The 27,912-nt window shown below is 49.7% G+C and overlaps 2 protein-coding genes across 4 annotated transcripts in view; one reads left to right on the forward strand and one right to left on the reverse strand.

The window, feature by feature from the left end:
- The first annotated feature begins 932 nt into the window (after positions 1 to 932).
- On the forward strand, positions 933 to 6,598 carry LOC120302181 (abnormal spindle-like microcephaly-associated protein homolog). The gene is made up of 2 exons (XM_039330221.1): positions 933 to 1,197; positions 4,919 to 6,598. Exon 2 carries the CDS (start codon positions 4,919 to 4,921, stop codon positions 6,395 to 6,397), a length of 1,479 nt encoding a protein of 492 aa, XP_039186155.1. The 5' UTR covers positions 933 to 1,197; the 3' UTR covers positions 6,398 to 6,598.
- A 1,954-nt stretch (positions 6,599 to 8,552) lies between these two features.
- LRRC24 (leucine rich repeat containing 24) overlaps positions 8,553 to 27,912 on the reverse strand; it is a 43,211-nt gene continuing 23,851 nt past the window's right edge. For 2 of the 3 annotated variants that reach the window (XM_039330205.1, XM_039330204.1), the window contains 4 exons: positions 20,456 to 20,627; positions 18,819 to 19,097; positions 15,357 to 15,525; positions 8,553 to 11,647 (listed from right to left, as the gene is read on the reverse strand). In XM_039330205.1, coding sequence (XP_039186139.1) covers positions 10,638 to 11,647; positions 15,357 to 15,525; positions 18,819 to 19,097; positions 20,456 to 20,617 — 1,620 coding nt within the window. In that variant the 5' untranslated portion in view covers positions 20,618 to 20,627 and the 3' untranslated portion in view covers positions 8,553 to 10,637. Of the gene's footprint in view, positions 11,648 to 15,356; positions 15,526 to 18,818; positions 19,098 to 20,455; positions 20,628 to 26,949; positions 27,098 to 27,912 lie in introns of those variants that run through there. The other variant, XM_039330206.1, reaches the window with a different exon arrangement.

Here is a 27,912-nt window from a genome sequence, read left to right on the forward strand (position 1 = left end):
CGCACCAAAACACCCGGCCAGCAAACTTTGCATATGTAAGTTGTCTGCAGCGAAGGTGAATTGGCAGGAAATTTGCACCCCTCCCTGCTACCCAATTACACCATCTCCTAGTTAGTCCCGAAGATACCTGGAGGAGACTGGAGCGGCAACGCCACGGTAACTTTCTCTTGATCTTCCATCCTATTACGGCAATAATGGCTGCGGGTGCAAGAGGCAGGGGCAGCAGGGCTGCTGCAGGTGGTGTGAGGGGCAGTGGTGGCCAGCTGCCCCCCGTGCTGTGGGAGCCGCGGGGCCTGCTCTACACGGGGCTGTGCAGGGTAGGTGGTGGTGCTGGCGGGGCGGCTGCAGGCGGGGTGTGTCAATGGCGGGCTGCCCCCTGGGGCCAGAGCCAGCGGAACTGGTACTTTGGGAGCCGCGGGGCCGCTCTACACGGCGGGCAGCAGTGCTGGCTGGGTGGCTGCGGGCGGGGCGCAGTATGTAAGCATAATTACAATATAAAATGTTATTGTTACAAATGTTTTTTATTATGCATTTATCATATTATAGTGTAATCTGTATTATTGTTGCAATGAATAAAATGTTTCTTTTATTTACAATATTTACAATATTTTTTTCTTCAACTTATTTGTGTCCTCCTTTTCATTGTAAAAAAGTTGGTCACCTTAATTATTATTATTATTATTACATTATCATCATCATCATTATTTATTATTACTATTATTATTATAAGCATCCAAGTCTACTCTGGTTCAGCATAAAACTAGACACAGCATCCTGTCTTCTCATCGGCTTGACGTCGTACCTGTGAAACCTACATCGGAGGTGGGTGCTCCGTTCCAAATACCAGTTGTCCCAACGTTCCCCCAGCAACTCATGCTTGGCTGCGCATAGGCCACGATGCCACAATGGCGGTGACCTCATCCCTTGAGGTCACGGCTGGCCAGAATTCTCGGCCTAAGAAAGAATTGGCTGGAAGGCTTTACCGGCAGAAACAAAAACAGGGTGCGTACAAGTGGTGCCCACTGGAGACAGATACGGTGTTCGGTTGGCTTTGCCAACAATGCAGGAACCTTCCGGAGGGCAGGGGCGCTGTCCTCTGCCCACTCAACCTCTTCTTTTCTCTTCGCCAGGTCACAGACCAACACGTCGCAACGCAGGCCAACCTTTCAGAGATCGGCCACGGAGAAAAACGCCCAGGTAGCCCATCCTGCTGATTTGCGCTTCCCATCAATTGGCGCGCCTTGCTTGCGGCGTTTCCAGTAGGTTTGGCTGAAGACAATGGGTTCGGATCTTAGATTAACCAGGGTTAAACCCTCATTGAAAGAAGTCACAGCTTCTTCTAAGATGGCTACTTTCCAAAACGTAGTCCCAGCGTGAGGTTTCGGGTCTAGTCCTCGGAAGAGAACAACGAGGTCTGTTTCCTGACTAAAGTAGTTCCATAGAATTAGCTCAGGCGTCATCTCTTCTGCTCCTCTACAAAGATTAATAATAATAATAATAATAATAATAATAATAATAATAATAATAATAATAATAATAATAATGCCAAATCCAGTCTGAACATCTGGCTGACTGTGCGATGATCAATAATAATAATAATAATAATAATAGAAAGACTGTGGCAAAAGCAAGCAAGGGTAGTACCAATAGTCATAGGCGCCTTGGGTGCAATCCCAAAACAACTGGAGCACCACTTGAACACCATTGGCATTGACAAATTCACCATTAGTCAATTGCAAAAGGCGGCCTTACTAGGAACTGCTTCCATCCTGCGACGAAATCTGTAATACCATCAAACATCCACATCTGCCTATCCCAGGTCCTGGGTAAGGACTCGATAGGTAGACAAAATGCCAAATCCAGTCTGAACATCTGGCTGATTGTGCGATGATCCATAATAATAATAATAATACCAAAACAACTGGAGCACTACTTGAACACCATTGGCATTGACAAATTCGTTATTAGTCAATTGCAAAAGGCGGCCTTACTGGGAACTGCTTCCATCCTGCGACGATATCTGTAATACCATCAAACATCCACATCTGCCTATCCCAGGTCCTGGGTAAGGACTCGATAGGTAGACAAAATGCCAAATCCAGTCTGAACATCTGGCTGACTGTGCGATGATCCATAATAATAATAATAATAATAATAATAATAATAATAATAATAATATGATCCATAATAATAATAAAGTTGGAAGGGACCTTGGAGGTCATCTAGTCCAACCCTTTGCTCAGGCAGGAAACCCTATACCAGGGGTAGGCAACCTTGGCTTTTTTATGACTCATGGACTTCAACTCCCAGAATTCCTGAGCCAGCCTCCATTTTGTTTGTTAGATTTAAGACATTTCGGACAAATGGCTGTCCAGTCTCTTCTTTAAAACTTCCAGTGTTGGAGCATTCACTGCTTCTGGAGGCAGGTAGTTCCACAATGAAGTTACCCGAACCACCACAATTGTTAGTCAACACAGTTTTTAAATGAATCTGGCTGCCCCATGGTCTTCGCCCGTCAGAAGGTCACAAAAGGGGATCACGTGACCCCGGGGTGCCGCGACCGTCGTAAATATGAGTCAGTCTGCAAGCATCTGAATTTTGATCACGTGACCATGGTCGTAAGTGAAAATCAGTTATAGGTCACTTTTTCCAGTGTTGTCGTAACTTCTAACACTGTAAGTTGAAGACTGCTTGCACAGGCTGTTTTGACACTCTGACACCCATGTTGTATAGTTTGTTTTTCGGTCCCACAGTCACAATTTGACGGTGGCGTTTTGCCCCACTTATAGAGGGCGACTGCGAATCTATGAATCTGCATCTACCCCACATCCCTAACTCAGCTGGTTGTTTGAATGTGTCCAAAAAACTCAAGGTGTCACTGGCAACTACAGGATCGAGCCACATCCCGAAGCACACTCCGTCACAAAGTTGTAGTGCCATTGTGATTTCTTTGGTCCCCGTCCTCTGCACAGACTCCCAATTTCGGCCAGCCAGCGGCCAAAGCCCTTCAAGCAGAATCAGATAACTCAAAAGGTCCCCAACCTTTTGGCCACTAGGGACCGGTTCTGTGGAGAAAGCTTTTTTTTGCAGACCGGACAGTGTGTGGTTTTGTGTGCTGCCTGCATCCTACGGATGGGACTTTTGCTTGTTTGTGTGGACCGGTTGCAGGCATGCCGCAGCCTGTTACTGGTCCACGGAGCGGGGGTTGGGGACCCCTGGTATAACCTGACCCCATGGCCAGCTCTCTGCGGGACAACTCAGCGATTCAGATTAATCATTTAAAATAGTTTTTAAACGTATTTCAAGTTTTGCCATTCGCATTTGATTTTTGTCCCTCCTTTGGGATCCTTTCTTTGATATTAGTGTATGTTTTGTCCCGCAGCTAGATGGTCGAGGCAAATTATAATAATAATAAAGTTGGAAGGGACCTTGGAGGTCATCTAGTCCAGTGGTGGCGAATCTATGGCACGGGTGGCAGAGGCGTCACTCAGAGCCCTCTCTGTGGGCACATGTGCCGTTGCCCCAGTCCTAAGCCTTCAGCTGGGTTTAAACAACCTTTTCACTTTAGGCCTTCGCCGCCGTGTACAAAAAAAAGAAGGTTCAATCAGTCAATTTCAACTTCTCGCGGGGAAAAAAAAGATCTTGCAAAGTTGGAATTGATTGATTGAACTTTTTAGTCCAACCCAGTCTGCCGTTACCACCGCAGCCACGCCCTCCCGATGGACCACACCTACCCAGTGGGCCACGCCCACCCGGCATAAGTGGGTTTTGGGTTGCAGTTTGGGCACTCGGTCTCTAAAAGGTTCGCCATCACTGATCTAGTCCAACCCCGTGCACAACGAATTGACTGTGGTGAGATGGTTGTGACGAGCAATGTAAATATATATATACATTGCTTACTGGTGTACACCGCTTAGAGAGTGCTTGCGCTTAAAGCGGTATATAAGTCTCATAAATAAATAAATAAATAAAATAAAGCTCTCCTAGACCCCCCCTCCAAGGCCCTTTTAACAAATTCTTTGTGGGGATTTTTTTTTTTTTTTTGCATTTGCTTTTGTTACTTTTCCCTTTAATAAGGGGAACAATTCAGAACATTCTTCCTTTTTATTCGGTGATCTATAAAAGGGAAGGTGTCAGTCCTCCTTTTCGTTTTTTTTTTTTTTCAGTGAAATCAATAAAAGAGAGACTGCTTTGTCATTGGAGCATTTCAAGTTAAATCGTAAATCAAACGATCTTTCTTGTCTTGGGGTCATAACTGGGATCTAGCAGACCAAGGCGCTTATCTAGAAGGCACATCTTCCTTCCCCTGTCCTGACCACTTTCTACAGGGGGACGATTGAGAGCATCCTGTCCTACAGCATCACAGTCTGGTTTGGAGGCATCCCTGCTTCAGACAGGAAGGTGGTGCAGAGAGTGGTGAGGACAGCAGGAAAGATTATTGGCAGTTCCCTCCCTCCCATCCAGGACACGGCACACAAGTGCTGCTTCAGCAGGGTCCGTAAGATTGTCTGGGACACTACACATCCTCTCCACGACCTGTTGTCCTTGTTCCCTTCTGGGAAGCTTCGTGGTATCCATAGCAGAACATCCAGATTCAGCCAGAGTTTCATTCCATACAGCATCAACCTTGCGAACTCTCAAGCTTCCTCCTTCCGTTATATATTCAAGATGGACACTATTTAATATTTATTTGCTACGTATATGTAGGGATGTGGGTCTATACATATGTTGTTCGTAGTATGTTTAGGTGTGTGTCATGTACGTGTTTCATTTTGAGAGCGGGCAACTAAATTTCATTTTTGATGTGTGCCGTTGTGCCCACAGTATAAAAATGACAATAAAGGTTATCTTATCATTTGACCCATAGACATCGGTACCTCATTGCTGACACCTGTTGTTTCACCTCCCCCCTCCCCAGATGGAGACTTATGAGGATCACCCCTGGTGCTCCTACAGCTATCCAAGTGGGGAAGAGGAGATGACCGGTGAAGATATGCACCACCATGACCGGCAGCTGGCCAAGATCAGAGCTCGGAGTAACAGCCGATCCCGCCACCGATCCTCCTTCCTGGTGGATGAGCTTGACATGCTCATGGACAAGGCAGCCACCACCATCCAGGCAACGTGGCGGGGCCACCTCACCCGTAAGCAGCTCATGACGGAGCAGGCTGCGGCCGCCACTATCCAGGCTGCTTGGAAGCGATACATCTCTCGCGAGTACCATGCTTTGCAGCGGCAGCAGGAGCCTTCGTCACAAGTCTACAGGCGCCGAAGAACGTCCTCCATTTCCTCCTTTGGGGGGGAGAGAGAATCCTGGGGTTACCCCAGGATGGACAGGGAGAGAGCTGCCCAGGTCATTCAGGCACACTATCGGGGCTACCTGACACGCCAGGCCCTCGCCGAATGCCAGCAGGCAGCCACCACCATCCAAGCTCACTGGCGGGGATATCGTACCCGACGGGAAATGGCCCAAGCAGGAAGCCACACTTACCACCCTGGACGCCCACAGAGGACCTACTACAGCCCCCCAAGGTTTCCAACAGGGACCTACTATGGCCATCCCAGCTACATGCCCGGAAGCTCCTCCTGGGTGGGCCCGTACCCCAGGAAACACTGGCGCAAGTGCCTTGTGGGAGACCCCGAGGAGTGGAAAAGCAAGGTACCACGATCCCCGTCCTTCCTGGTCCAGCAAGAGGACCCCAAGCCCTCCCAGCCCAAGACCTGTCCGCGCTGCGGGCGTTGCACCAGCATCCGTGTACTTGTGGGTGTGGGCAAAGGGCTGCCATCAGAATCAGAAGTGGAGGACAGTGAATGCGAAGGACATGCAAGTACCTCTCCGTCCAGGAATGCCCGAAGGACGTCCTACACCTCCCGGCAGGAGAGACCAGCGTACAGCCAGCCACGCCGTTACGGGCCACGCTTCTCCTATCAGGGGCCTTCAAAAAGCTACTCTACGGCTGCCGACGAGCAGCCACGCAGGCAGAGTCGGGAGCCCAGCGTAGTCGTCAGCCAGCGTGTGGCCCCCAGCACACAAACCTCCATCCGGCTGACACGGGAGCGCACCAGCACCCGCAGTCTCTCCTCCACCAGCGTCCAACAGCAGCAGCTACAACAGCAAGGCGTGCCTTCCCAGGGCACCTCCGACTGGTTGTACGACAACTACGCTGCCCGCCGGATGGGCGAAGGCCAGAGGCGCGTGTTCAAGACCAGGAAGCAGATGTGGCAAGTGGTACGTGCAGCCACCCTGATCCAGGCCTTCTGGCGGGGCTGGAGGGTCAGGCAAATGTTGCGTCTGCAGGAAGAAGCGGCAATCAAGATCCAGTCCGCCTATCGGGGTTACCGAACCAGAGCTTACCTGATGGAGGTGGGAATCCTCAGTGAAGGGGATACGGATTAAAACGTTTTCAGGGGACTGGTCCTCTTGGAACTGGGAGGGGGAAGAAGAGGCAGCTCAAAGAAGAACACCAATTTCAGCCTCCTCTCCCTGCCTCCTCTAACAAGGAAGCTTGCATTCTAATAAATTGAGCCTAATTATGAATGCTTCTCAGTTTTGCTTCTAGGGCAGTGGTTCTCAACCTGTGGGTGGGGACCCCATTTGGGATCAAACGACCATTTCACGGGGGTCGCCAAACAATGCAGTCCGCCATTTTTTTCCCCCTTTTCCTTAGCTGTGCTACTCCCTTTTATTCTATTGGCTTTTGAATACAGCTTAATTCTATTGGCTTTCAAAAGCCAATAGGAATTGTCCAGGCTGTCTCTGCCCTGCTGAGCCCGCCAAAAGTCCCATTCTGCAAACGGTGCTGCACCGGTTGAGTAGTCCTCGACTTACGACCGGTTGAGTAGTCCTCGACTTACGACTGGTTGGGGGTCGTGGCATTAAAAAGGTTGAGAACCACTGTTATAGGGACTCCTTCACTTTGTTAAGTGACCACTTGAAGTTAAAATGGCACTAAAATAATGACTTAGGGCAGTGGGGGCGAACCTATGGCACGGGTGCCAGAGGCGGCACTCAGAGCCCTCTCTGTGGGCACGCGCGCCGTCACCCCAGTCCTAGACCTTCAGCTGGGTTTTATAAAACCTTTTCGCTTTAGGCCTCCGCCGCCGTGTGCAAAAAAAAAAAAAAAAGGCTCAATCAGTCAGTCAATTTCAACTTCTCGCGGGGGAAAAAAATCTTGCAAAGTTGGAATTGATTGATTGAACTTTTTAATCCCACCCAGTCCGCCATTACCACTGCAGCCACGCCCACCCAATGGGCCACACCCACCCAATGGGCCACGCCCACCCAATGGGCCACGCCCACCCAATGGGCCACACCCACCCGGCACCCGACAATGCATAAGTGGGTTTTGGGTTGCAGTTTGGGCACTCGGTCTCTAAAAGGTTCGCCATCACTGACTTAGGGCTGTTTTTCACACCTACAGCTGTTGCAGCATTCTTGTGGTCACAGTGTTCAAAATTTGGACGCTTGGCAACCAACGTGTACTTTTGACAGGTTGCGGTATCCCCGGGTGACCCCTTTTTACGGCCTTCTAACAAGCAAAGTCCACGGGGAATCCTGTTACTCCCTTAACAACTGTGGCAAGAAAGGTTGTAAAATGGGGCAAAACTCACTTAACAACGGTCTTGTTTAGCAATAGAAAAGAACAAAAAGTAATAGAACAAAATGAAATTCAATGGTGAAAAAAGGAAGGTTCTACATTTAGGCAAGAAAAACCAAATGCACAAGTACAGCATAGGAGGTACCTTGCTCAATAGTAGTAACTGTGAGAGGGACCTTGGAGTCCTAGTGGACAATCATTTAAATAGGAGCCAGCCGTGTGCTGCAGCTGCCAAAAAGGCCAACACAGTCCTGGGCTGCATTAACAGAGGGATGGAATCAAGATCACGTGAAGGGTTAATACCATTTACAAGGCCTTGGTAAGGCCACACTTGAAATACTGCATCCAGTGTTGGTCACCACGATGTAAAAAAGATGCTGAGACTCTGGAAAGAGTACAGAGAAGAGCAACAAAGATGATCAGGGGACTGGAGGCTAAAACATACAAGTAACGGTTGATGGAATTGGGTATGTCTAGTTTAACGAAGAGAAGGACGAGGGGGGACAGGATAGCAGTCTTCCAGTATCTCAGGGGCTGCCCCAAAGAAGAGGCAGTCAAGCTATTCTCCAAAGTGCCTGAAGGCAGGACAAGAAGCAACGGATGGAAACTCATCAAGGAGAGAAGCAACCTGGAACTAAGGAGAAACTTCCTGACAGTGAGAACAATTAACCAGTGGAACAACCTGCCTCCAGAAGCGGTGAATGCTCCAACACTGGAAGTTTTTAAGAAGAAACTGGACAGCCATTTGTCCTAAACGGTGTAGGGTTTCCTGCCTGAGCAGGGGGTTGGACTCGATGACCTCCAAGATCCCTTCCAATTTTTTTATTATTATTATTACTATTACTATTGTTATTATTAATAATAATAATAATAAAATAAATAATGAAAGAGAATAAATGAGAAATACAACAATACGATTATCCAAAAAAAGAAACATGTTAAGCAGGCAAACCGTTTGGGCTGGTAATTTGTTTAATTATTTAATATTTCATGCTCCAACATTTGTACCTGTTTTTAGGATATTTGTAAGCCGGCCAGAGTCATTTGACAGTGAGACGAGTGACATATAAATTTAAGAAAATGAATAAACGATGTTGGTGAGAGAGATGCCATCGCATAAGTAGGCACCTTCCCAGCCACGTGCAGCCTGACAGCAAGAAACTGTTTCAGCCACCAGAAATCCTTCAGCAGAACCAAGATTCTCTTCCCCATTATCCCCTGCCTCCAATTCCCTAAAAGAAGACAACACAGCCTCAGTAGCCAGGAGATGCTGGCTATATTTAATTGGCTTCTTTGCTTGAGAAAAAAATCTCGCACGCAGCCATTTTGCTCCTGGTGCAACTACACGGCTATGCTGTTGCCTGTGCTTTGGGGGCACAGCTGATTTCATGGTTATGTGATCAACATTCTGACACTTGGCAACTGAGTCACATTTATGACGGTCGCAGCGTCCCCGCGGTTACGTGATCAACCTTCTGACGTTTGGCAACTGTGTCACATATATGACGGTCGCAGCGTCCCCGCGGTTACGTGATCAACATTCTGACACTTGGCAACTGAGTCACATTTATGACGGTCGCAGCGTCCCCGCGGTTACGTGATCAACCTTCTGACACTTGGCAACTGAGTCACATTTATGACGGTCGCAGCGTCCCCACGGTTACGTGATCAACCTTCTGACACTTGGCAACTGAGTCACATTTATGACGGTCGCAGCATCCCCGCGGTTACGTGATCAACATTCTGACACTTGGCAACTGAGTCACATTTATGACGGTCGCAGTGTCCCCGCGGTTACGTGATCAACATTCTGACACTTGGCAACTGAGTCACATTTATGACGGTCGCAGTGTCCCCGCAGTTATGTGATCAACATTCTGACACTTGGCAACTGAGTCACATTTATGACGGTCGCAGCGTCCCCGCGGTTATGTGATCACATTTTGTGACTTCTGACAAGCTAAAGTCAATGGAGAAACCAGTGAGTCGTTTAACAACGGTGGCAAGCAAGTTACAAAATGGGGGCAAAAACTACTTAAGAACTGTCCTGCTTAGCCACAGAAATTTTGGGCTCAACTGTGGTCATAAGGCAAGGACCGACCGCCTGTAAGGTGGAAATAAGGAGGGTTTTTTCCCCCTGCATTCTACAAATGCCGCTGTTGCAGCTTGGGACTGTGACATTATTTTTATCCTTTTAAAGCAAAATGACAGGCAAGGCCCCTCAAAAAACTTGAGTGTCCCACTCAACCTGCGTGAGGGACTGTAAATGTCATCCCTTCATCACTGAAATTTTGGTCAAATTTGCACAGTTTTGGTCAAATTTGCACAGTGAACCTCTTATCCAGCCTTCGGTGAGTTTTTTTCCAAGCTGCACTTTCTCTGCTGACTGTGACCAAAAGCTTTGTGTGTAAAGTCCTTACATCCAGTTGCAGAATGCCCAGGGAGGGTCACAGCTGATGGCTGGGAAACGTTCAGGGATCAAAACCCATTGCTGTCCATCAGCTATCCTATCACGCTTTTGACAGGTCTATCATTTGAAGGTGTCCAGCTTGGTGAGTAAGGTGCCTCCAGGTCCTGTGTGCTGAGGAACAACGTCGGAGGGAGGAAGAGGAGGAGGTGGTGTGGATCCCTCTCTTGCTTGTGAGTGTCCTGGAGGAATCTGATCAATCACAGTGAGAAGCAAAATGCTGGCCTAAGGTGACCTTTGTAGCAAAGCTATTCTGGCGTGCTATGCTTTCAGATTTGAAGGTGAACACGAGGGACCCTCGTGAATTGCTCCACGTCCCTTTCAGAGAACATTGGACAACGGGATGGGGATGATCAACATGGTGAGGGCCGAACGTGCCCCAGGAGTTAACCACAGGGTGGCTTCTCTCGTTGAACATACACGAGTCCTCTCTGCAACCTGTGGAATGGTCCACCAACACAGGTTCCTCCACTCAAGGCCCCGAACTTAAGCAGACAATGGTAGGAGGAGGTCAAGACAACAGCTCCATTGGGGGGAGGGGTGTCCATTCACCCCAACTTCCGTAACTCCACTCAGCAGTGGATTTCGTACGCTATCTGAGGCTGGAGCATCACTCCCTGGTTGGCGAAGAGCTCGCTGTCTTCTTGGGGAGCCTCTTCTTCTCCTTCCAGAGTCTGAGTCGCTTGGTCTTGGAGCTGCTCCGGGAAGACCCCTGCCAGGCCTTGGGGGTCCTTATAGGTGGCAAAGAGGGGCTTGTTGCGGTCAATCACAAACATTTCGTGGCCCCTCTCGTCTCGGTACTCTTCCAGCTGCGCGAAAGTGGTGGGCCCGTCGGAATAGTCGTTGACGTATAAAATGTTCTCCTCCTTCTTCGCCTTTTTCCGCTTGCGGTGTTTCCGGTAGATCATGATCACCAAGAGGAGGGCCACCAGGGCCAGCAGGGAGATGGCCACGGCGATGGCCGTCTGCGTGGCCATGCCCAGGGCGTGGAAGTCCATGCTCTCCATGTCGTAGAGGGGCTCCTGGCTGATGTCTACCGACGCTGGGTAGCCCTGCGATTGTTGCTGATGCTGTGAGAGGTTAACCATGAGGTGGAAGACCACCTGGGCCATCCCCCCGGGATTGGAGGCCTCACATTCGTATTTCCCGGCATGGGACACCGTCACGTTGTTCAGGAACAGCATCCCGCTGCCGGTGTCTGACTGCTCAAAACGCTCCCCGACGCTGCGCTCTCTCAGCTCAAAGCTTCCACTGGGAAGCCGGGTCCGGCTTCCCCTGGAGCCCCCGGCCCGCCAGTGGGCCAGTTTACGCCAGGTCACGAGTGGTTGTGGGTAGCCCGAGGCCTGACAGGAGATGCGCAGGTCTTCACCCAGGCGGGCCATGACTTCAAGTGGTTGCACTTGTACGACCGGAGGGATGCAGATCAAGCTGTTGCCGGAAACGTCCGCTAGGCTTTGGTAGGCCAGGCGTGGTGGCTCCGAACACTCGATCTTCTTGTCCAGGGGGCTCAGGAGCCTCTGGCCTTCCTCTCGGATCCAGCTGCTGAGCCAGTGCAGAGCGCAGTCGCATCGCCATGGATTCTCTGCCGGAGAAAAAAAAAGAAGACGTATCCCGTCAACAATAGTTCACTGGACGTTTTTAAGAGAAGACTGAGCCGTCACTTGTCTGGAATAGTATAGGGCTGAGTAGGGGGCTGGGCTAAAAGACCTCCACGGTCCCTCCCAGATCTGTTCTGACTGATTGATTGATTGATTGATTGATTGACTGGAGGTCCCACAAACCAGTTGAGGACCACGTCCACTCCTCTGTTTGCCTGATACGGGTGGTCCTGGACTTACCACGGTTCCCTTAGTGACCATTTGAGGTTACACAGCACTGAAAAAAAATGACTTAGAGCAGGACTTTTCAACCTTGAAGAGAAGGACAAGGGGGGACAGGATAGCAGCCTTCCAATATCTCAGGGGCTGCCCCAAAGAAGAGGGAGTCAAGCTCTTCTCCAAAGCGCCTGAAGGCAGGACAAGAAGCAACAGGTGGAAACTCATCATCAAGGAGAGACGCAACCTAGAACTAAGGAGAAATTTCCTGACAGTTAGAACAATTAACCCGTGGAACCACCTGCCTCCAGAAGCGGTGAATGCTCCAACACTGGAAGTTTTTAAGAAGAGACTGGACAGCCATTTGTCCAAAATGGTTTAGGGTTTCCTGCCTGAGCAGGGGGTTGGACTAGATGACCTCCAAGGTCCCTTCCAACTTCATCATCATCATCATCATCATCATCATTATTATTGTACCACTTTTAGGACATGACAATATTCGACTACCACCAATGTTTAGCAAGGTGTCAAAAACTTGATGACTAAAAAAAAAAGGGGGGGGATTTGGGATTTTACTGATTAGATTCATTTGTTGTTATAGAAATGGCTGGTTTATAATATTATGGAAAAGTAAAAAAAGTTGTGGTTCAATGTTAATACTTCCTTCTACTGAAACAGAGGAAGTCTGTTCTTTTTCCCTTCTCCCCCTCATTTCCCCCCCCTTTTCCTCCCCATTGTGTCCTACTATTTGCTTTTGTATTTTTGTATTTTATTCTATAATCTAATAAAATATTACAAACAGTAGAAAAAAAAAAGAAAAAAGGACCGGTTTGAATTTCTTCGGTGGCTGTTCCTTTGTTGAATCCCTTTCCCTTTGCACTGACAAATGTCTGATGAATTTATCCATGTTTATTAATATAGTAATAGTAATAAAGTTGGAAGGGACCTTGGAGGTCATCGAGTCCAACCCCCTGCTCAGGCAGGAAACCCTACACCAGTGTTTCCCAAACTTGACAATTTTAAGGCATGTGGACTTCAACTCCCAGAATTCCACAGCCAGCAACGCTGGCTGTGGAATTCTGGGAGTTGAAGTCCTCATGCCTTAAAATTGTCAAGTTTGGGAAACACTGCCCTACACCATTTTGGACAAATATGCACCACTTCCAGCTAGTTCAGGGGTCTTCAAACTTGGCACTTTTAAGACTTGTGGATTTCAACTCCCAGAATTCCTCAGCCCTCACGGCTGGTTAAGGAATTCTGGGAGTTGAAGTCCACAGGTCTCAAAGTTGCTAAGTTTGTAGACCCCCTGAGCTAGCTGGTTGGCCCTTCTTAGCTCTCCTTCCACAGTGTAGTAAGAATGCACTCCCCCCAATTCCTTCCCTGTACTCTTAAAGACACAGGAATCAAGTGCAAAGCAAGAAAATAAAGAAACACAAACTTCGTTTTTTTTTTCCTCTTTAAGCTGTTGTACACAGGCTGTCCTCGACTTACAACCGTTCGTTTAGGAACCGTTACCACGGCACCCTTTTTCACACTTGACTGTTGCAGCCTCCCTGAGGTCATGTGATCAAAATTCAGACGCTGGGCCACTGACTTATATTTATGACGGTCGCAGCATCCTAGGGTCATACAATCACATTTTTGCGACCTCTGACAAGTTAAGCCAGATTCACTTAACAACTGTGCGACTGCAATGATTCACTTAACAACTGCGGCGAGAAAGGTCGTAAAATGAGGTCATAAAACAACTGTCTTGCTTAGCAACGGAAATGTTGGGCTCGGTTGCGGTCGTAAGTTGAGGACCACCTGTAGTCCACTGAGTCCTGTCTCCCTCCCCAGAGAAGGAAACTAAGGCAGGAATTCCGCCTAGTAGACCCGCTTAACGTGACTTTCTGACGGCCGCTTTCTCCAACATGGCCTTCCTCCTGTACCTGGCACCCAAGAGGAAGCCCAGTTGGGGAAGGCTTCCCAGCCTGACGTAAAAAAGAGTCAAAGATGCGGATTCTTCCAATATTTGTAGAGAATATTTGTAGCTCAGGGTTCAGCTCTGGAGTTGCTCTCTAAGTTGATTTGTTTCCTTCCTTCCTTTCTCCCTCCCTCCCTTCTTTGTCCTTGGTGCTCTCTGACCTTAGGTGTCTGCTTGCAGATGTTTCATCAGCCAACTAGATAACACCATCGGTGGTTTTCCTTCCTTCCCTTCCTTTCCCTATCCATCCATCCTTGTGATCTCTGAGCTTGGTGGTTTTCTTGCAGACGTTTCATCAGCCAACTAGGTAACACTATCAGTGGTCTTCCTTCCTTCCTTCCTTCCTTCCTTCCTTCCTTCCTTCCTTCCTTCCTTCCTTCCTTCCTTCCTTCCTTCCCTTCCCTTCCCTTCCCTTCCCTTCCTTTCCCTATCCATCCATACTTGTGATCTCTGAGCTTGGTGGTTTTCTTGCAGATGTTTCCTTAGCCAACTAAGTAACACCATCAGTGGTCTTCCTTCCTTCCTTCCTTCCTTCCTTCCTTCCTTCCTTCCTTCCTTCCTTCCTTCCTTCCTTCCTTCCTTCCTTCCCTTCCCTTCCCTTCCCTTCCCTTCCCTTCCCTATCCATCCATCCATCTTTGTGATCTCTGACCTTGGTGGTTTTCTTGCAGACGTTTCCTTAGCCAACTAAGTAACACCATCAGTGGTCTTCCTTCCTTCCTCTTCCTTCCTTCCTCCCCTTCCTTCCTTCCTTCCTTCCTTCCTTCCTTCCTTCCTTCCTTCCTTCCTTCCTTCCTTCCTTCCTTCCTTCCTTCCCTTCCCTTCCCTTCCCTTCCCTTCCCTTCCCTATCCATCCATCCATCTTTGTGATCTCTGACCTTGGTGGTTTTCTTGCAGACGTTTCCTTAGCCAACTAAGTAACACCATCAGTGGTCTTCCTTCCTTCCTCCCCTTCCTTCCTTCCTTCCTTCCTTCCTTCCTTCCTTCCTTCCTTCCTTCCTTCCTTTCCTTCCCTTCCCTTCCCTTCCCTTCCCTTCCCTTCCCTTCCCTTCCCTATCCACCCATCCTTGTGATCTCTGAGCTTGGTGTTTTTCTTGCAGACGTTTCATTACCCAGCTAGATAACGTCATCACTGACATGGATTCTCTCACTCACACTTCAGTCCCATCTCTTACACAACTGAAAGCAGTGGTGACATGAACCCTTCCCTACCCCTGAAAGCCTGACAACTAGAGTTATGGGGAGCTACCAAGAGTGCTTGATCCACCACGGCTTCTTTAGGCTGTCACTCCAGCTCAGTTGTCTTGCTAAAGCTGAGTCCGATTCCTGGGTTAGACCCAGGCCCTACTCCCTCAAATCCACCAGGCGAGGTCTCCCCACCCTTTATGGTCCCTGCCACGACAGAACATTGATTGGACCCAAGTTCTCAGAGGTTCCAGACTCCTTTCTACCGAGCCATCTTTTCTTTCGGGCAGGAGAAACGAAGGCCTTCCGAAGGTCGCTATGGACACACCTGTCAGTCTCAGCACTTGCAGACTGATGACCGGCCTCAAGGTCACCCGGCTGATGGTGCGCAGGTTGTTCTTGCTGAGGTCCAGCAGGGCTAGGGAGGTCAGCCCGGTCAGCGCCTGGTCCTCCAGAATCTCAATGCTGTTCTCTTGCAGGTGGAGCTCCTGCAGTCTCTGCAGAGGGAAAACAGGAGCACACGTCTTCAGACGGAGCAGAACACCCTTCAGCGGTTCCAGTCCTTACTCTGTGGGTCTTCAAACAGGGCTCTGCAAACCTGGCCACTGTAAGCCTTGTGGGACGTCAACTCCCAGAATGCCCCAGATGGCATTCTGGGAGTTGAAAGTTGCCCCAAAGGAGTCAAGCTCTTCTCCAAAGCGCCTGAAGGCAGGACAAGAAGCAACGGGTGGAAACTAACCAAGGAGAGAAGCAACCTGGAACTAAGGAGAAACTTCCTGACAGTGAGGACAATTAACCAGTGGAACCACCTGCCTCCAGAAGCAGTGAATGCTGGGAGTTTTTAAGAAGAGACTGGACAGCCATTTGTCCGAAATGGTGTAGGGTTTCTTGCCTGAGCAGGGGGTTGGACTAGAAGACCTCCAAGGTCCCTTCCAACTCTATTATTCTGTTAATTTACCAGTGAATGGCTAGCAGTATTATAGTAATTGAGGGGCGGCCACCAAGAAGACGTGTGTTTGTGTGTGTGTGTGTGTGTGTTTGTGTGTGTGTGTGTGAACTTATTTTCCAAAGCACCTGAAGGCAGGACAAGAAGTAAAGGATGGAAACTAACCAAAGAGAAGTAACCTAGAACTAAGGAGAAACTTCCTGACAGTGAGAACAATTAATCAGTGGAACCACCTGCCTCCAGAAGCGGTGAATGCTCCAACACTGGAAGTTTTTAAGAAGAGACTGGACAGCCATTTGTCTGAAATGGTACAGGGCAGTGGTGACGAACCTATGGCACGGGTGACAAGGCGGCACTCGGAGCCCTCTTTGTGGGCACACGTGCCATTGCCCCAGCCTTGACTCCCCCCGCGACCCCCTCCTCACCAGCAGCCCCTCCGGAGGAGAGTCGCCCCTAAGAGTGGCCCATGCGGAGCAGCGTAGCCAAGGACATGGCAGCCAGGAAGCGTAGACAAGACTCTGCCCTCATGCCCCATCGCGCACAGTTGATGCTGCGGGGCGCGGGGAAGGGGCATAGCCGCCATGGCGCTGCTGGGCTGCCTGGACGATCTGCGGTGGGCCGTGGAGGCAGTGAGTGGCCCTGTGGGCAGGCGGGGTGGAGCAGAGCAGGGCAGGGGGTGCAGTGGGGGGGCAGTTTTGGGGCACTCGGTCTTTAAAAGGTGCACCATCACTGGTATAGAGATTCCCGCCTAAGCAGGGTGTTGGACTAGATGACCTCCAAGGTCCCTTCCAACTTCATCTTCATCATCATCATTATTATTATTATTGTCCACAATATCTTAAAGTGGCCAAGTTTGGAGAGCCCTGTCTTAGAATATAGAACTATAGGGTTGGAAAGAACCTTGGAGGTCATCTAGTCCAGCCCCCTGCTCAAGCAGGAGACCTCTAGACCATTCTGGGTAAACGGTTCTCCATTCCCTTCTTAAAAGCCTCCAGTGTTGGAGCACCCATAACGTCTGAAGGCACGTTGTTCCATTGATTGATTGTTCTAACTGTCAGGAAAATTCCTCCTTATTTCTAGGCTTGTTCTCTCCTTGATACGTTTCCATCCGTTGCTTCTTGTCCTGCCTTCAGGCGTTGTGGAGAATAGCTTGACTCCCTCTTCTTTGGGGCAGCCCCTGAGATACTGGAACTCTGCTATCATGTCACCCCCTGGTCCTTCTCTTCACTAGACTGGCTGTGCCCAGTTCCTGCAACTGTTCTTCATAGGTTTTAGCTTCCAGTCCCCTGATCATCTTTGTTGCTCTTCTCTGCACTCTTTCTAGACTCTAGACCAGTGGTTCTCAACCTGTGGGTGAGGACCCCATTTGGGGTCGAACGACCATTTCACGGGGGTCGCCAAACAACGCAGTCCGCCATTTTTCCCCCCTTTTCCTTAGCTGTGCTACTCCCTTTTATTCATTGGCTTTTGAAAGCCAATAGAAGAGACTCTCTTGAATAGAATCTAATTCTATTGGCTTTCCAAAGCCAATAGGAATTGTCCAGGCTGTCTCTGCCCTGCTGAGCCCGCCAAAAGTCCCAGTCTGCAAACGGTGCTGCACCAGTTGAGTAGTCCTCGACTTACGACCGGTTGGGGGTCACGGCATTAAAAAGGTTGAGAACCACTGACCTAGAGTCTCAGCATCTTTTTTTATGTTGTGGCAATCAAAACAGGATGCAATGTTGCAAGTGTGGCTACACCAATCCAGTATAAAACAGCATAAAGGAATCATAAATTTATGATCTACTGGATATTGATTTATACAAACCAAGGCTTAGTTCAATGCATAAACCTAAGCTCGGCCTCAGTTCCCTAAAACAGGGCTTATAAATTGATCAAGGAGAGATTCAACTTGGAAATAAGGAGACATTTCCTGACGGTATCAACCAATGGAACAGAAGTCGCCTTCAGAAGGAGCCCCATCCCTGGAGGCTTTCAAGAAGAGACTGGACTTCCATCTGTCAGAAATGGTGTAGGGTCTGCTGCTTGGGCAGGGGGCTGGACTAGATGACCTCCACGGTCCCTTCCAACTCTGTGATTCTAATTCTAATAATTCTAATTCTAATCCTAATCTAATCCTAATTCTAATAATTCTAATTCTAATAATTTTAATTCTAATCCTAATTCTAATTAATTCTAATTCTAATAATTCTTATTCTAATCCTAATCTTAATTCTAATTTTAATTCTATCCTAATTCTAATCTAATAATCCTAATAATTCTAATTCTAATCATTCTAATTAATCCTAATTCTAATCCTAATTCTAATTAATTCTAATTCTAATAATTCTAATCCTAATTCTAATTCTAACAATTCTAATTCTAATTAATTATAATTCTAATAATTCTAATTCTAATTAATCCTAATTCTAATTCTAATCCTAATAATTAATTCTAATTCTAATTAATTCTAATCCTAATCCTAATCCTAATTAATTCTAATTCTAATTCTAATAATTCTAATTGTAATCCTAATCTTAATCCTAATTCTAATAATTCTAATTCTAATTAATTCTAATTCTAATAATTCTAATTCTAATTAATCCTAATACTAATTAATCCTAATCCTAATTCTAATCCTCCTAATTAATTCTAATCCTAATCCTAATTAATTCTAATCCTAATCCTAATTAATCCTAATCCTAATTCTAATCCTCCTAATTAATTCTAATCCTAATCCTAATTAATTCTAATCCTAATCCTAATCATCCTAATCCCAATCCCAATGGCCCTATGCTGCTGTCAGTGGGGGGCTGAAGGCTCTCCGGCCTCTTTTCCCCCCTGGACCCCCCCAGGGAGCCTGACCTCCAAGTCGCAAAAGGTGAAGTCCGGCAGGCGGGTGACCTGGTTGGCCGAGAGGTAGAGGACGCGCAGGTGCTCCAGGCCCTTGAAGATGCTGCTGTTGATCAAATGGATGCGGTTGCCGTTCAGCGCCAGCTCCAGCAGCCGGTTCTGGTGGTGGAAGGCGCCAGGCTCCAGGGCGGAAATGCTGTTGTTCTGCATGTAGAGGTACTGCAGGTCCAGGAGAGAAGCCAGCTCCTGCTGCCGGATCTGGGTGATGCTGTTGTCCTGCAGGAAAATGGTCTGACAAGTGGGGGGGGAGGGGGGGAGGGAGGGAGGGAGGGAGGGAGGGACAAAGCCCAGATTCAGTCAAGGGTGGGACACAGTCCTTTGTTGCGTAAATTACAGCATGGGGTCCCCGGTGCCCTCCCAGCTGGGTGGTTCTCCTGCAGACGTTTCATGACCTAACTGGGGAACATCATCAGTGGAAGAAGGGAGGGGGGCTTGCAGAAGGAGGAGGAAGAGGAGGAGGAGGAAAGGACTGTGGGGTCTTTGGTGCTCTCTGAACTTGACTGTATTTCTTGCAGACATTTCATCATCCAACTAGGGAACAATATCAGTGCTAGAAGGGAGTGGGGATTGGAAGAGGAAGAGGAGGAGGAGGAAGAAGAGGAAGAAGAGGAAGGAAGAAGAGGAAGAGGAAGAGGAAGAGGAAGAGGAAGAAGAAGAAGAAGAAGAAGAAGAAGAAGAAGAAGAAGAAGAAGAAGAAGAAGAAGAAGAAGCAGAAGAAGAAGAAGAAGAAGAAGAAGAAGAAGAAGAAGAAGAAGAAGAAGAAGAAGAAGAAGAAGAAGAAGAAGAAGAAGAAGAAGAAGAAGAAGAAGAAGAAGAAGAAGAAGAAGAAGAAGAAGAAGAAGAAGAAGAAGAAGAAGAAGAAGAAGAAGAAGAAGAAGAAGAATAAGAAGAAGAAGAAGAAGAAGAAGAAGAAGAAGAAGAAGAAGAAGAAGAAGAAGAAGAAGAAGAAGAAGAAGAAGAAGAAGAAGAAGAAGAAAGGACTGTGGGGTCCTTGGTGCTCTTTGAGCTGGGTGGTTTTCTTGCAGACGTTTCATGACCCAACTGGGGAACATCATCAGTGGCAGAAGGAATGGGGTTTTTGGAGAGGAGGAGGAGGAGGAGGAGGAGGAAGAAGAAGAAGAAGACTGTGGGATCCTGGATACTCTCTGAGCTGGGTGGTTTTCTTGCAGACATTTCGTGACCCAACTAGGCAATATCATCAGCACTAGAAGGAATGGGTTTTTTGTAAAGGAGGAAGAGGAGGAGGAGGGGGAGTTAGCTGTCTTGAAAGCCATTGAAGTTCTACACCCATCTGCCCTCTGGACGTGGAACCATACAAGATAAGCCCCCGCACTGAGAGCGCTCACGACCGACCTTCGGAGTACTAACAATCAGATGACTGCAAAGACTACCAGTCCTTCCCTTCTCCACCATTTGGTCAGAACCGAAGAAGCGTCTTGGATGAGAAGTGAAACGTCTTCAGGGAAAAGCAGAGAAAGCCCGGTGGCCTTCCTGGAAAAGCCCCTTCGGGAGGGAATAAAGAACCTTGCCTGGCTCGTGAGAACGCACCTGGGGGGGGGGAGAGGAGAGGGGGGCGCTGGCGGCCTCACCTGGGTGTTGGGGGAGAGGCCCCCTGGAATGTCCTTCAGCCCCAAAGAGCCACACTCCACGGTCAGGCTGTAGCAGCGGCAGGGCGCAGGGCACACGTGCGCCTGGAACACCAGGAGCCCGAGCAGCAGGAGGCAGAGAAGTGGGACCTTCGCCGGGGCCATCCTAGACCAGCTGCAGGGGAGAGAGAGAGGGAGAGAGAGAGAGGAAGGAGGAAGGGAGAGGGAGAGGAGGGAGGGAAGGAAGGAGCGGGAGAGATAGGGAGGGACAGGGAGGAGAAAGGGAGAGGGAGAGAGTGGGAGGGAGAGGGAGGGAGGAGAAAGAGAGAGGGAGGGGAGGGAGAGAGAAGAAGGAGGAAGGGAGGGGGAGAAGAGGGAGGGAGAGGGAGAGAGGGAGGGAGAAGGAGAAGGGAGGGAGAGGAAGAGAGGGAGGGAGGGAGGAGAGAGGGAGGGAGGGAGGGGAGAGATAGAGAGGGAGAGGGAGAGAGGGAGAAAGAGGAGAGGGAGAGGGAGGGGGAGGAGGGAGGGGAGGGAGAGGGGAGAGAGGGAGGGAGGAGAGGAGGGAGAGGGGGGAGAGAGGGGGGAGAGGAGGGAGGGAGAGAAAGAGGGAGAGGGAGGAAGAGGGAGAGAGAGGGAGAGGGAGGGAGGGAGAGGGAGGGGAAGGGAGGAGGGAAGGAGAGAGGGAGGGAGAGGGGGGAGAGAGGGAGGGAGGGAAAGAGGGAGAGGGAGGGAGAAAAAGGGAGAGAGATAGGGAGGGAGGGAGGGAGAGGGAGAGAGAGAGGGAGGGAGAGGAAGGGAGGGAGAGGGAGGGAGAGAGGAGGGAGAGGGAGAGAGAGAGAGGAGGGAGGGAGGGAAAAAGAGGGAGAGGGAGAGAAAGTGAGAGAGAAAGAATTGCAAAAGGGCTCCCAACACAGGAGAGAATGAGGCAGCGCACCCCAAGATGGCCGGATGGTAACCCTTGGGCAGTCTGGTGATGACGAGGATCATTAACATGATCTCAAGAGTGCCCAACTGGGCCCTTTCTACAGCTAGTCTTTGATTTTTGCCCCATCCTGTTGTGTACAGGTAGCCCTCAACTTTCAACCACAACTGAGCCCAACATTTACGTTGCTAAGCGAGACAGCTGTTAAACGAGTTTTTGTCCCATTTTACCACTTTTCTCGCCGCAGTCGTTAAGTGAATCGCCGCAGTCGTTAGGTTGGTAACAACAGTTGTTAAGTGAAGCCAGCTTCCCCCCCTGGACTTTGTCAGCAGGTCCCAAAAGGGGGATCACATGATCCCGGGGACACTGCGAACCGTCATAAACATGAGTCGGTTGCCGATCGTCTGAATTTTGATCGCACGTCCACGAGGATGCTCTGACGGTCGTAAGTGTGAAAAATGGTCCATGAGTCCCTTTTTTGTGTAATTTTGAATGGTCACTAAGCGAATTATTATAAGTCGACTCGACTTACGACCATTTTTTTAGTGACCATTTGAAATTACAACAGCACTGAAAAAAAGGGACCTAGGGCTGCTTTTCCCACTTAACAACCGTTACAGCATCCTCGTGGACTGGGGGCAACTGGCAGGTACCAAGGACTGTTGCGGCATTCTGGGATCACATGATCCGCCACTCGTCACCTTCCAAGCCGGCTTCCAACAAACAGACCAGCATTCAAGTCAGCAAGACCCCAGTCAAGAAACAGCCACGGAGCCATTAGTAAACAGCCCAACCAAAGCATCCCTAGGACTCCCCCTCCCCAGAGGGGCAAGACCCCAGAATATAAACTGAGGGCAAACAGCTTACTAGCACTGATGATGTTACCTAGTTGGGTCATGAAACGTCTGCAAGAAAACCACCCAGCTCAGAGGGCACCAAGGATCGCACAAGAAACCAACGCTCGAACAATATCGACAGGGCAAACCACTTGTACACAAACAGAGAGTAAAGCCCACTCCTTTCAGGTACTGAAGACGTTACCTAGTTGGGTCATGAAACGTCTGCAAGAAAACAACCCAGCTCAGAGAGCACTAGGGACTCCACAGTCCTTTCCTCCTCCTCCTCCTCCTCCTCCTCCTCCTCCTCCTCCTCCTCCTCCTCCTCCTCCTCCTCCTCCTCCTCCTCCTCCTCCTCTCCACAAAACACTCTCCCTTCTAGCACTGATGACGTTACCTAGTTGGGTCATGAAACGTCTGCAAGAAAACCACCAAGCTCAGAGAGCACCAAGGACCCCACAGTCCTTTCCTCCTCCTCCTCCTCCTCTCCATGAACACCCCCCTTCCAGCACTGATGATGTCACCTAGTTGGGTCATGAAACGTCTGCAAGAAAACAGCCAACCTCAGAGGGCACCCAGGACCCACTCATGTCAACCCTCAGCTACAAAGATTCTCCTTCATTGGTATTTTGGACTCAGCTGGGGTTGTCACACATTGCTTCTGGCTCAGGAAATTCTGGGAGTCGGAGTGAACCAGTTGTAACGTTCCCACCGTTGCCCACGCTTGCTCTGGGGTGGGGGCACCCTCCACCAAGGAGCCTGCAGTGTGGAGCTCCCAGGCTCCCAGAGAGCTTACAGATGTCTGTCTTTAAGGCCCCCCCCCGAGCCTCGCCATAAATCCAAGGGGTCTACAAGCTGGGCAGGGGGCCGTGGGTCTTCCTCCCCCCGGCTGCTTGAATCTTCCTCTTCTTCTTCAAGCGAACTCTTTGCTTTAAGCCCCCCCCCCCAATCCTCCGAAATGTTACCGCATCCTCAAGCTGAGCCAAGGGGCTGGCGTGGCGCCCAGTCTGAGCATCATCACGTGCCGCTTTGGCAGGCTGGGCGCCCAAGAAGCCAAATATAGCACCAAAGCAAGAGAAGGCAGAAGGACACCAGGACACCCCCCCCCCCAGTCAGCAGGACCTCACTTTCAGAATAACAGATTTGGAAGGGACCCCGGAGGTCTTCTAGTCCAACCCCGTTTGAGCTGGAAAGCCTACTCCAGACAAGTGGCGGTTCGGTCTCTTCTTAAAAACCTCCTCGTGTCGGAGCACCCACAACCTCTGGTGGCCAGCAGTTCCCCTGAACAATTGTTCTCCCTGCCGGGAAAGTCACCAAAGGGCCAAGTTTGAAGACCCCTGGTCTATGGAGGTCCTCAATCGTCCAGGTGACGACTGTCCCAAAGCTGCTTTTCCAAAAGGCAACTGGACTTTCTTAGTAATAGTAGTAAAGTTGGAAGGGACCTTGGAGGTCATCTAGTCCAACCCCCTGCTCGGGCAGGAAACCCTACACCATTTCGGACAAATGGCTGTCCAGTCTCTTCTTAAAAACTTCCAGTGTTGGAGCATTTACTGCTTCTGGAGGTGGGTTGTTCCACCGGTTAATTGTTCTCACTGTCAGGAAGTTTCTCCTTAGTTCCAGGTTGCTTCTCTCCTTGATCAGTTTCCACCCGTTGCTTCTTGTCCTGCCTTCAGGGGCTTTGGAGAATAGCTTGACTCCCTCTTGTTTATGGCAGCCCCTGAGATATTGGAATACTGCTATCATGTCCCCCCCCCCTTGGCCTTCTCTTCATTAGACTAGACATACCCAATTCCAGCAGCCGTTCCTTATATGTTTTAGCCTCCAGTCCCCTTATTATCTTTGTTGCTCTTCTCTGTACTCTTTCTAGAGTCTCAACATCTTTTTTACATCGTGGTGACCAAAACTGGATGCAGTATTCCAAGTGTGGCCTTACCAAGGCATTGAAGAGTGGTATTACTACTTCACGTGATCTTGATTCTATCCCTCTGTTAATGCAGCCTAGCACTGTGTTGGCCTTTTGGCAGCTGCAGCACACTGCTGGCTCATATTTAGGTGATTGTCTACTAGGACTCCGAGGTCCCTCTCACAGTTACTACTATTGAGCACGGTGCCACCTATGCTGTACTTGTGCATTTGGTTTTTCTTGCCTAAATGTAGAACCTTGTGTGTGTGTGTGTTTTTTTTATTTGAAAACTTTTCGCTTCTCATCCCCAAAAACTTCTTTAGTTCTTCCATTTTAATCAAAGAAGCTTCTTCAGTTCTTGGAAGGAGAAGCAAAAAATGTTTTCAAAGAAGAAGAAAGAAACAAAACAAAACCGAGTTGCTTTTTTGGAAAAAGCAGCTTTGGGACAAGGTCTGCAAGCACAGATAAGCTCAGAGGGCACCAAGGACTACGCAGAAAACGGTCAGCAATTAATCCGGTCTGTGAATAATAAGCTTTTGGTTCTCCGCTTGTAAAAATGATGGATTCTCAGCGCTCGAGGTGGCTCCTTCGATTTCAAGCTCATCTTGGTGACTGAGTCTTTGATGTGATTGATGAAGAGAAGGACGAGGGGGGACATGATAGCAGTGTTCCAGTATCTCAGGGGCTGCCCCAAAGAAGAGGGAGTCAAGCTATTCTCCAAAGCACCAGAAGGCAGGACAAGAAGCAATGGATGGAAACTCATCAAGGAGAGAAGCAACCTGGAACTAAGGAGAAACTTCCTGACAGGGAGAACAATTAACCAGTGGAACCACCTGCCTCCAGAAGTGGTGGATGCTCCAACACTGGAAGTTTTTAAGAAGAGACTGGACAGCCATTTGTCTGAAATGGTGTAGGGCAGTGATGGCGAAACTTTTAGAGACCGAGTGCCCAAACTGCAACCCAAAACCCACTTACGTATCGCCAGGGGCCAGGTGGGCGTGGACCGCCTGGTGGATGTGGCTATGGTAGTCATGCAGATGGATGGGCATCGCCAGGGTGGGCGTGACCATAATATTGCTCCTGGGGAGGGACGCCTGTGGGGGCAGGATTGGGGGGGGATCCTGGGGGTCTCCATCCTGCGGGGTGAGGCGAGGCAAGGCGAGGCAGGGTGGGGGTGCCATTGTCACAGGGCAAGGCGAGGCAGGGGCCAGGGCGGTTGCTGCCTGACACCATCATCCCCCGCACACAGAGGCCAGCGAGCGCATGGGTGCTGGGATGCATCCGGCCACGTGGGACCTCGGCGAGTTAGCGGGCACGGCTGGTTGAAGAGGAGAGTTGTCATCTCCGGGGCACAGCGCGCATGCCCACAGAGAGTGCTCTGAGTGCCGCCTCTGGCCCGCGTGCCATAGGTTCGCCACCACTGATGTAGGGTCTGCAACGCATTTAAATACAGTAGCCCACCTGCCGGTCTCGGGGAGGGGGGATGTATGGTGAGAATGTGGTTTTCTCCTTGGTCTTTCCTAGGGTATTCCTGCAAGTCTGGCATTCAGACAAGTCAGCCCTCAACAGACCCATAGAGATAAACCTTGCTTTCACCACCGTTGCAAAGAGACCATGAAAAAGCTAAGCAATAAGGCCAGAAGGCCTTCTTTCCAGCAGCCAACACCCGGATAATCGATAGCAGACAGACAATCTAGCAGAAAACAATACCCTAATTAAGGAATTGCCAAGTAGAAAAGCAGATTCCCCACCAACATTTCCAGGAGAGGCTACTGTATATAGACAGAGGAAACCCCACACTCACCAGCACGGATGAGGTTACCTAGTTGGGTCATGAAATGTCTGCCAGCAAAATCAAGCTCAGAGAGCCCTAAGGACCCCACAGTCCTTCTCCTCCTTCTCCTCCTCCTCCTCTTCTCAAACACCCACTCCCTTCTAGCACGGATGATGTTACCTAGTTGGGTCATGAAACGTCTGCAAGGAAACAAGCAAGCTCAGTGAGCACCAGGGACCCCACAGTCCTCTCCTCCTCCTCCTCCTCCTCCTCCTCCTCCTCCTCCTCCTCCTCCTGTCTACAAACCCCACTCCCTTCTAGCACAGATGATGTTCCCTAGTTGGGTCATGAAACGTCTGCAAGAAAACCACCAAGCTCAGTGAGCACCAGGGAGCCCAGAGTCCTTTCCTCCTCCTCCTCCTCCTCCTCCCCCCCTCTTCTTCTCAAACCCCTCTGCCTTCTAGCAGTGATGATGTTCCCTAGTTGGGTCATGAAACATCTGTAAGAAAACCACCAAGTGCAGAGAGCAACAAGGACCTTACAGTCCTCCTCCTCCTCCTCCTCCTCTTCTTCTTTCTCCCTTTCTCCTTCTCCTCCACTCCAAACACCCTTCTAGCACGGATGATGCTACCTAGTTGGGTCATGACACATGTGCAAGCAAAAAACCAAACTCAGAGAGCACCAAGGACCCCACAGTCGTCCTCCTCCTCCTCCTCCTCCTCCTCCCCTTCTTCTCCTCCTCCCTACACACCCCAATCCATTCTAGCACAGATGATGTTCCCTAGTTGGGTCGTGAAACGTCTGTAAGAAAACCACCAAGCGCAGAGAGCACCAAGGACCCCACAGTCGTCGTCCTCCTCCTCCTCCTCCTCCTCCTCCTCCTCCTCCTCCTCCTCCTCCTCGCTTTCTCCTCCTCCTCCACTCCAAACACCCACTCCCTTCTAGCACGGATGATGTTCCCTAGTTGGGTCATGAAACGTCTGCAAGCAAAACACCCAGCTCAGAGACTACTAAGGACTCCACAAGCACCGAGAGAACCATGTTTTGATTGACTGCACCCACCTGGCTCCCTCTGCCTCAGTTCCCCCACTGGAGGGCTAGAATAATACGAAGCTTTCCGAAGGACTTCCCGCGGGCTTCAGAGGCTCTAAAGACCAAATGGCAACAGGGACTCTCGGTCGCCCTTGCCAAACGGAGAAGCAGATACAGCGGGTGATGCACCAGATCACGATCCAGCCTGATCCTCCACGGATAGGGCAGGGATGACGTGCAAAGCCGCCAGCCTCTTAATCCCAGGGGCTTGTAATCAAGAATTCTCCCCTGAGATTACGGTGGATCAAGCATGACAGGTCATTAGAAAACTCAGCCACGGGGGGGGGGGGGAGGGGATCCCATGTGACCTTCAGCTTTCAAAGCCAGGCGGGTGGAATTATGGGAGAAATGGGTGGGCAGGGATCTCCATCCCCCCCCCACAGAGACCACGCAGACCCCCCCCAAAGGGGGTGGGAGTTTCTAGGTTGCCTGCTGGGCAGATGTGTGCGGGGGGGGGAGGAAGTGGGGGGGGGGCTAAAGCATCTGCAAGCGAAGCTCCCAGGGGAAGCTGCAACTCCGTTTTTGCAAGAGAATATTTGAGAGAATATTTAAAGCAGTGTTTCTCAACCTTGACCATTTTAAGGCATGTGGACTTCATCTCCCAGAATTCCACAGCCAGCATTGCTGGCTGTGGAATTCTGGGAGTTGAAGTCCACATGCCTTAAAATGGTCAAGGTTGAGAAACACTGCTTTAAAGGGTTCTTCCATCACAGTCCAGCGGCTTCGGGAGCGTCTCCTTCTCAGCTAAACAAAAGAATGAAGCATCTTCCGGTTGGTTTCCGTACAGAGTACAGAAGAACAGACTTGGAAGGGACCTTGGAGGTCCTCTAGTCCAGCCCCCTGCTCAAGCAGGAGACCCTTGCAGAATCACAGAGTTGGACGGGACCTTGGTAAGGCCACACTTGGAATACTGCATCCAGTTTTGGTCACCAT

This window comes from Crotalus tigris, unplaced genomic scaffold (assembly GCF_016545835.1).
Source record: "Crotalus tigris isolate CLP2741 ecotype Arizona unplaced genomic scaffold, ASM1654583v1 scf7180000024426.654172153:694254, whole genome shotgun sequence".
Taxonomy (NCBI): Eukaryota; Metazoa; Chordata; class Lepidosauria; order Squamata; family Viperidae; genus Crotalus; species Crotalus tigris.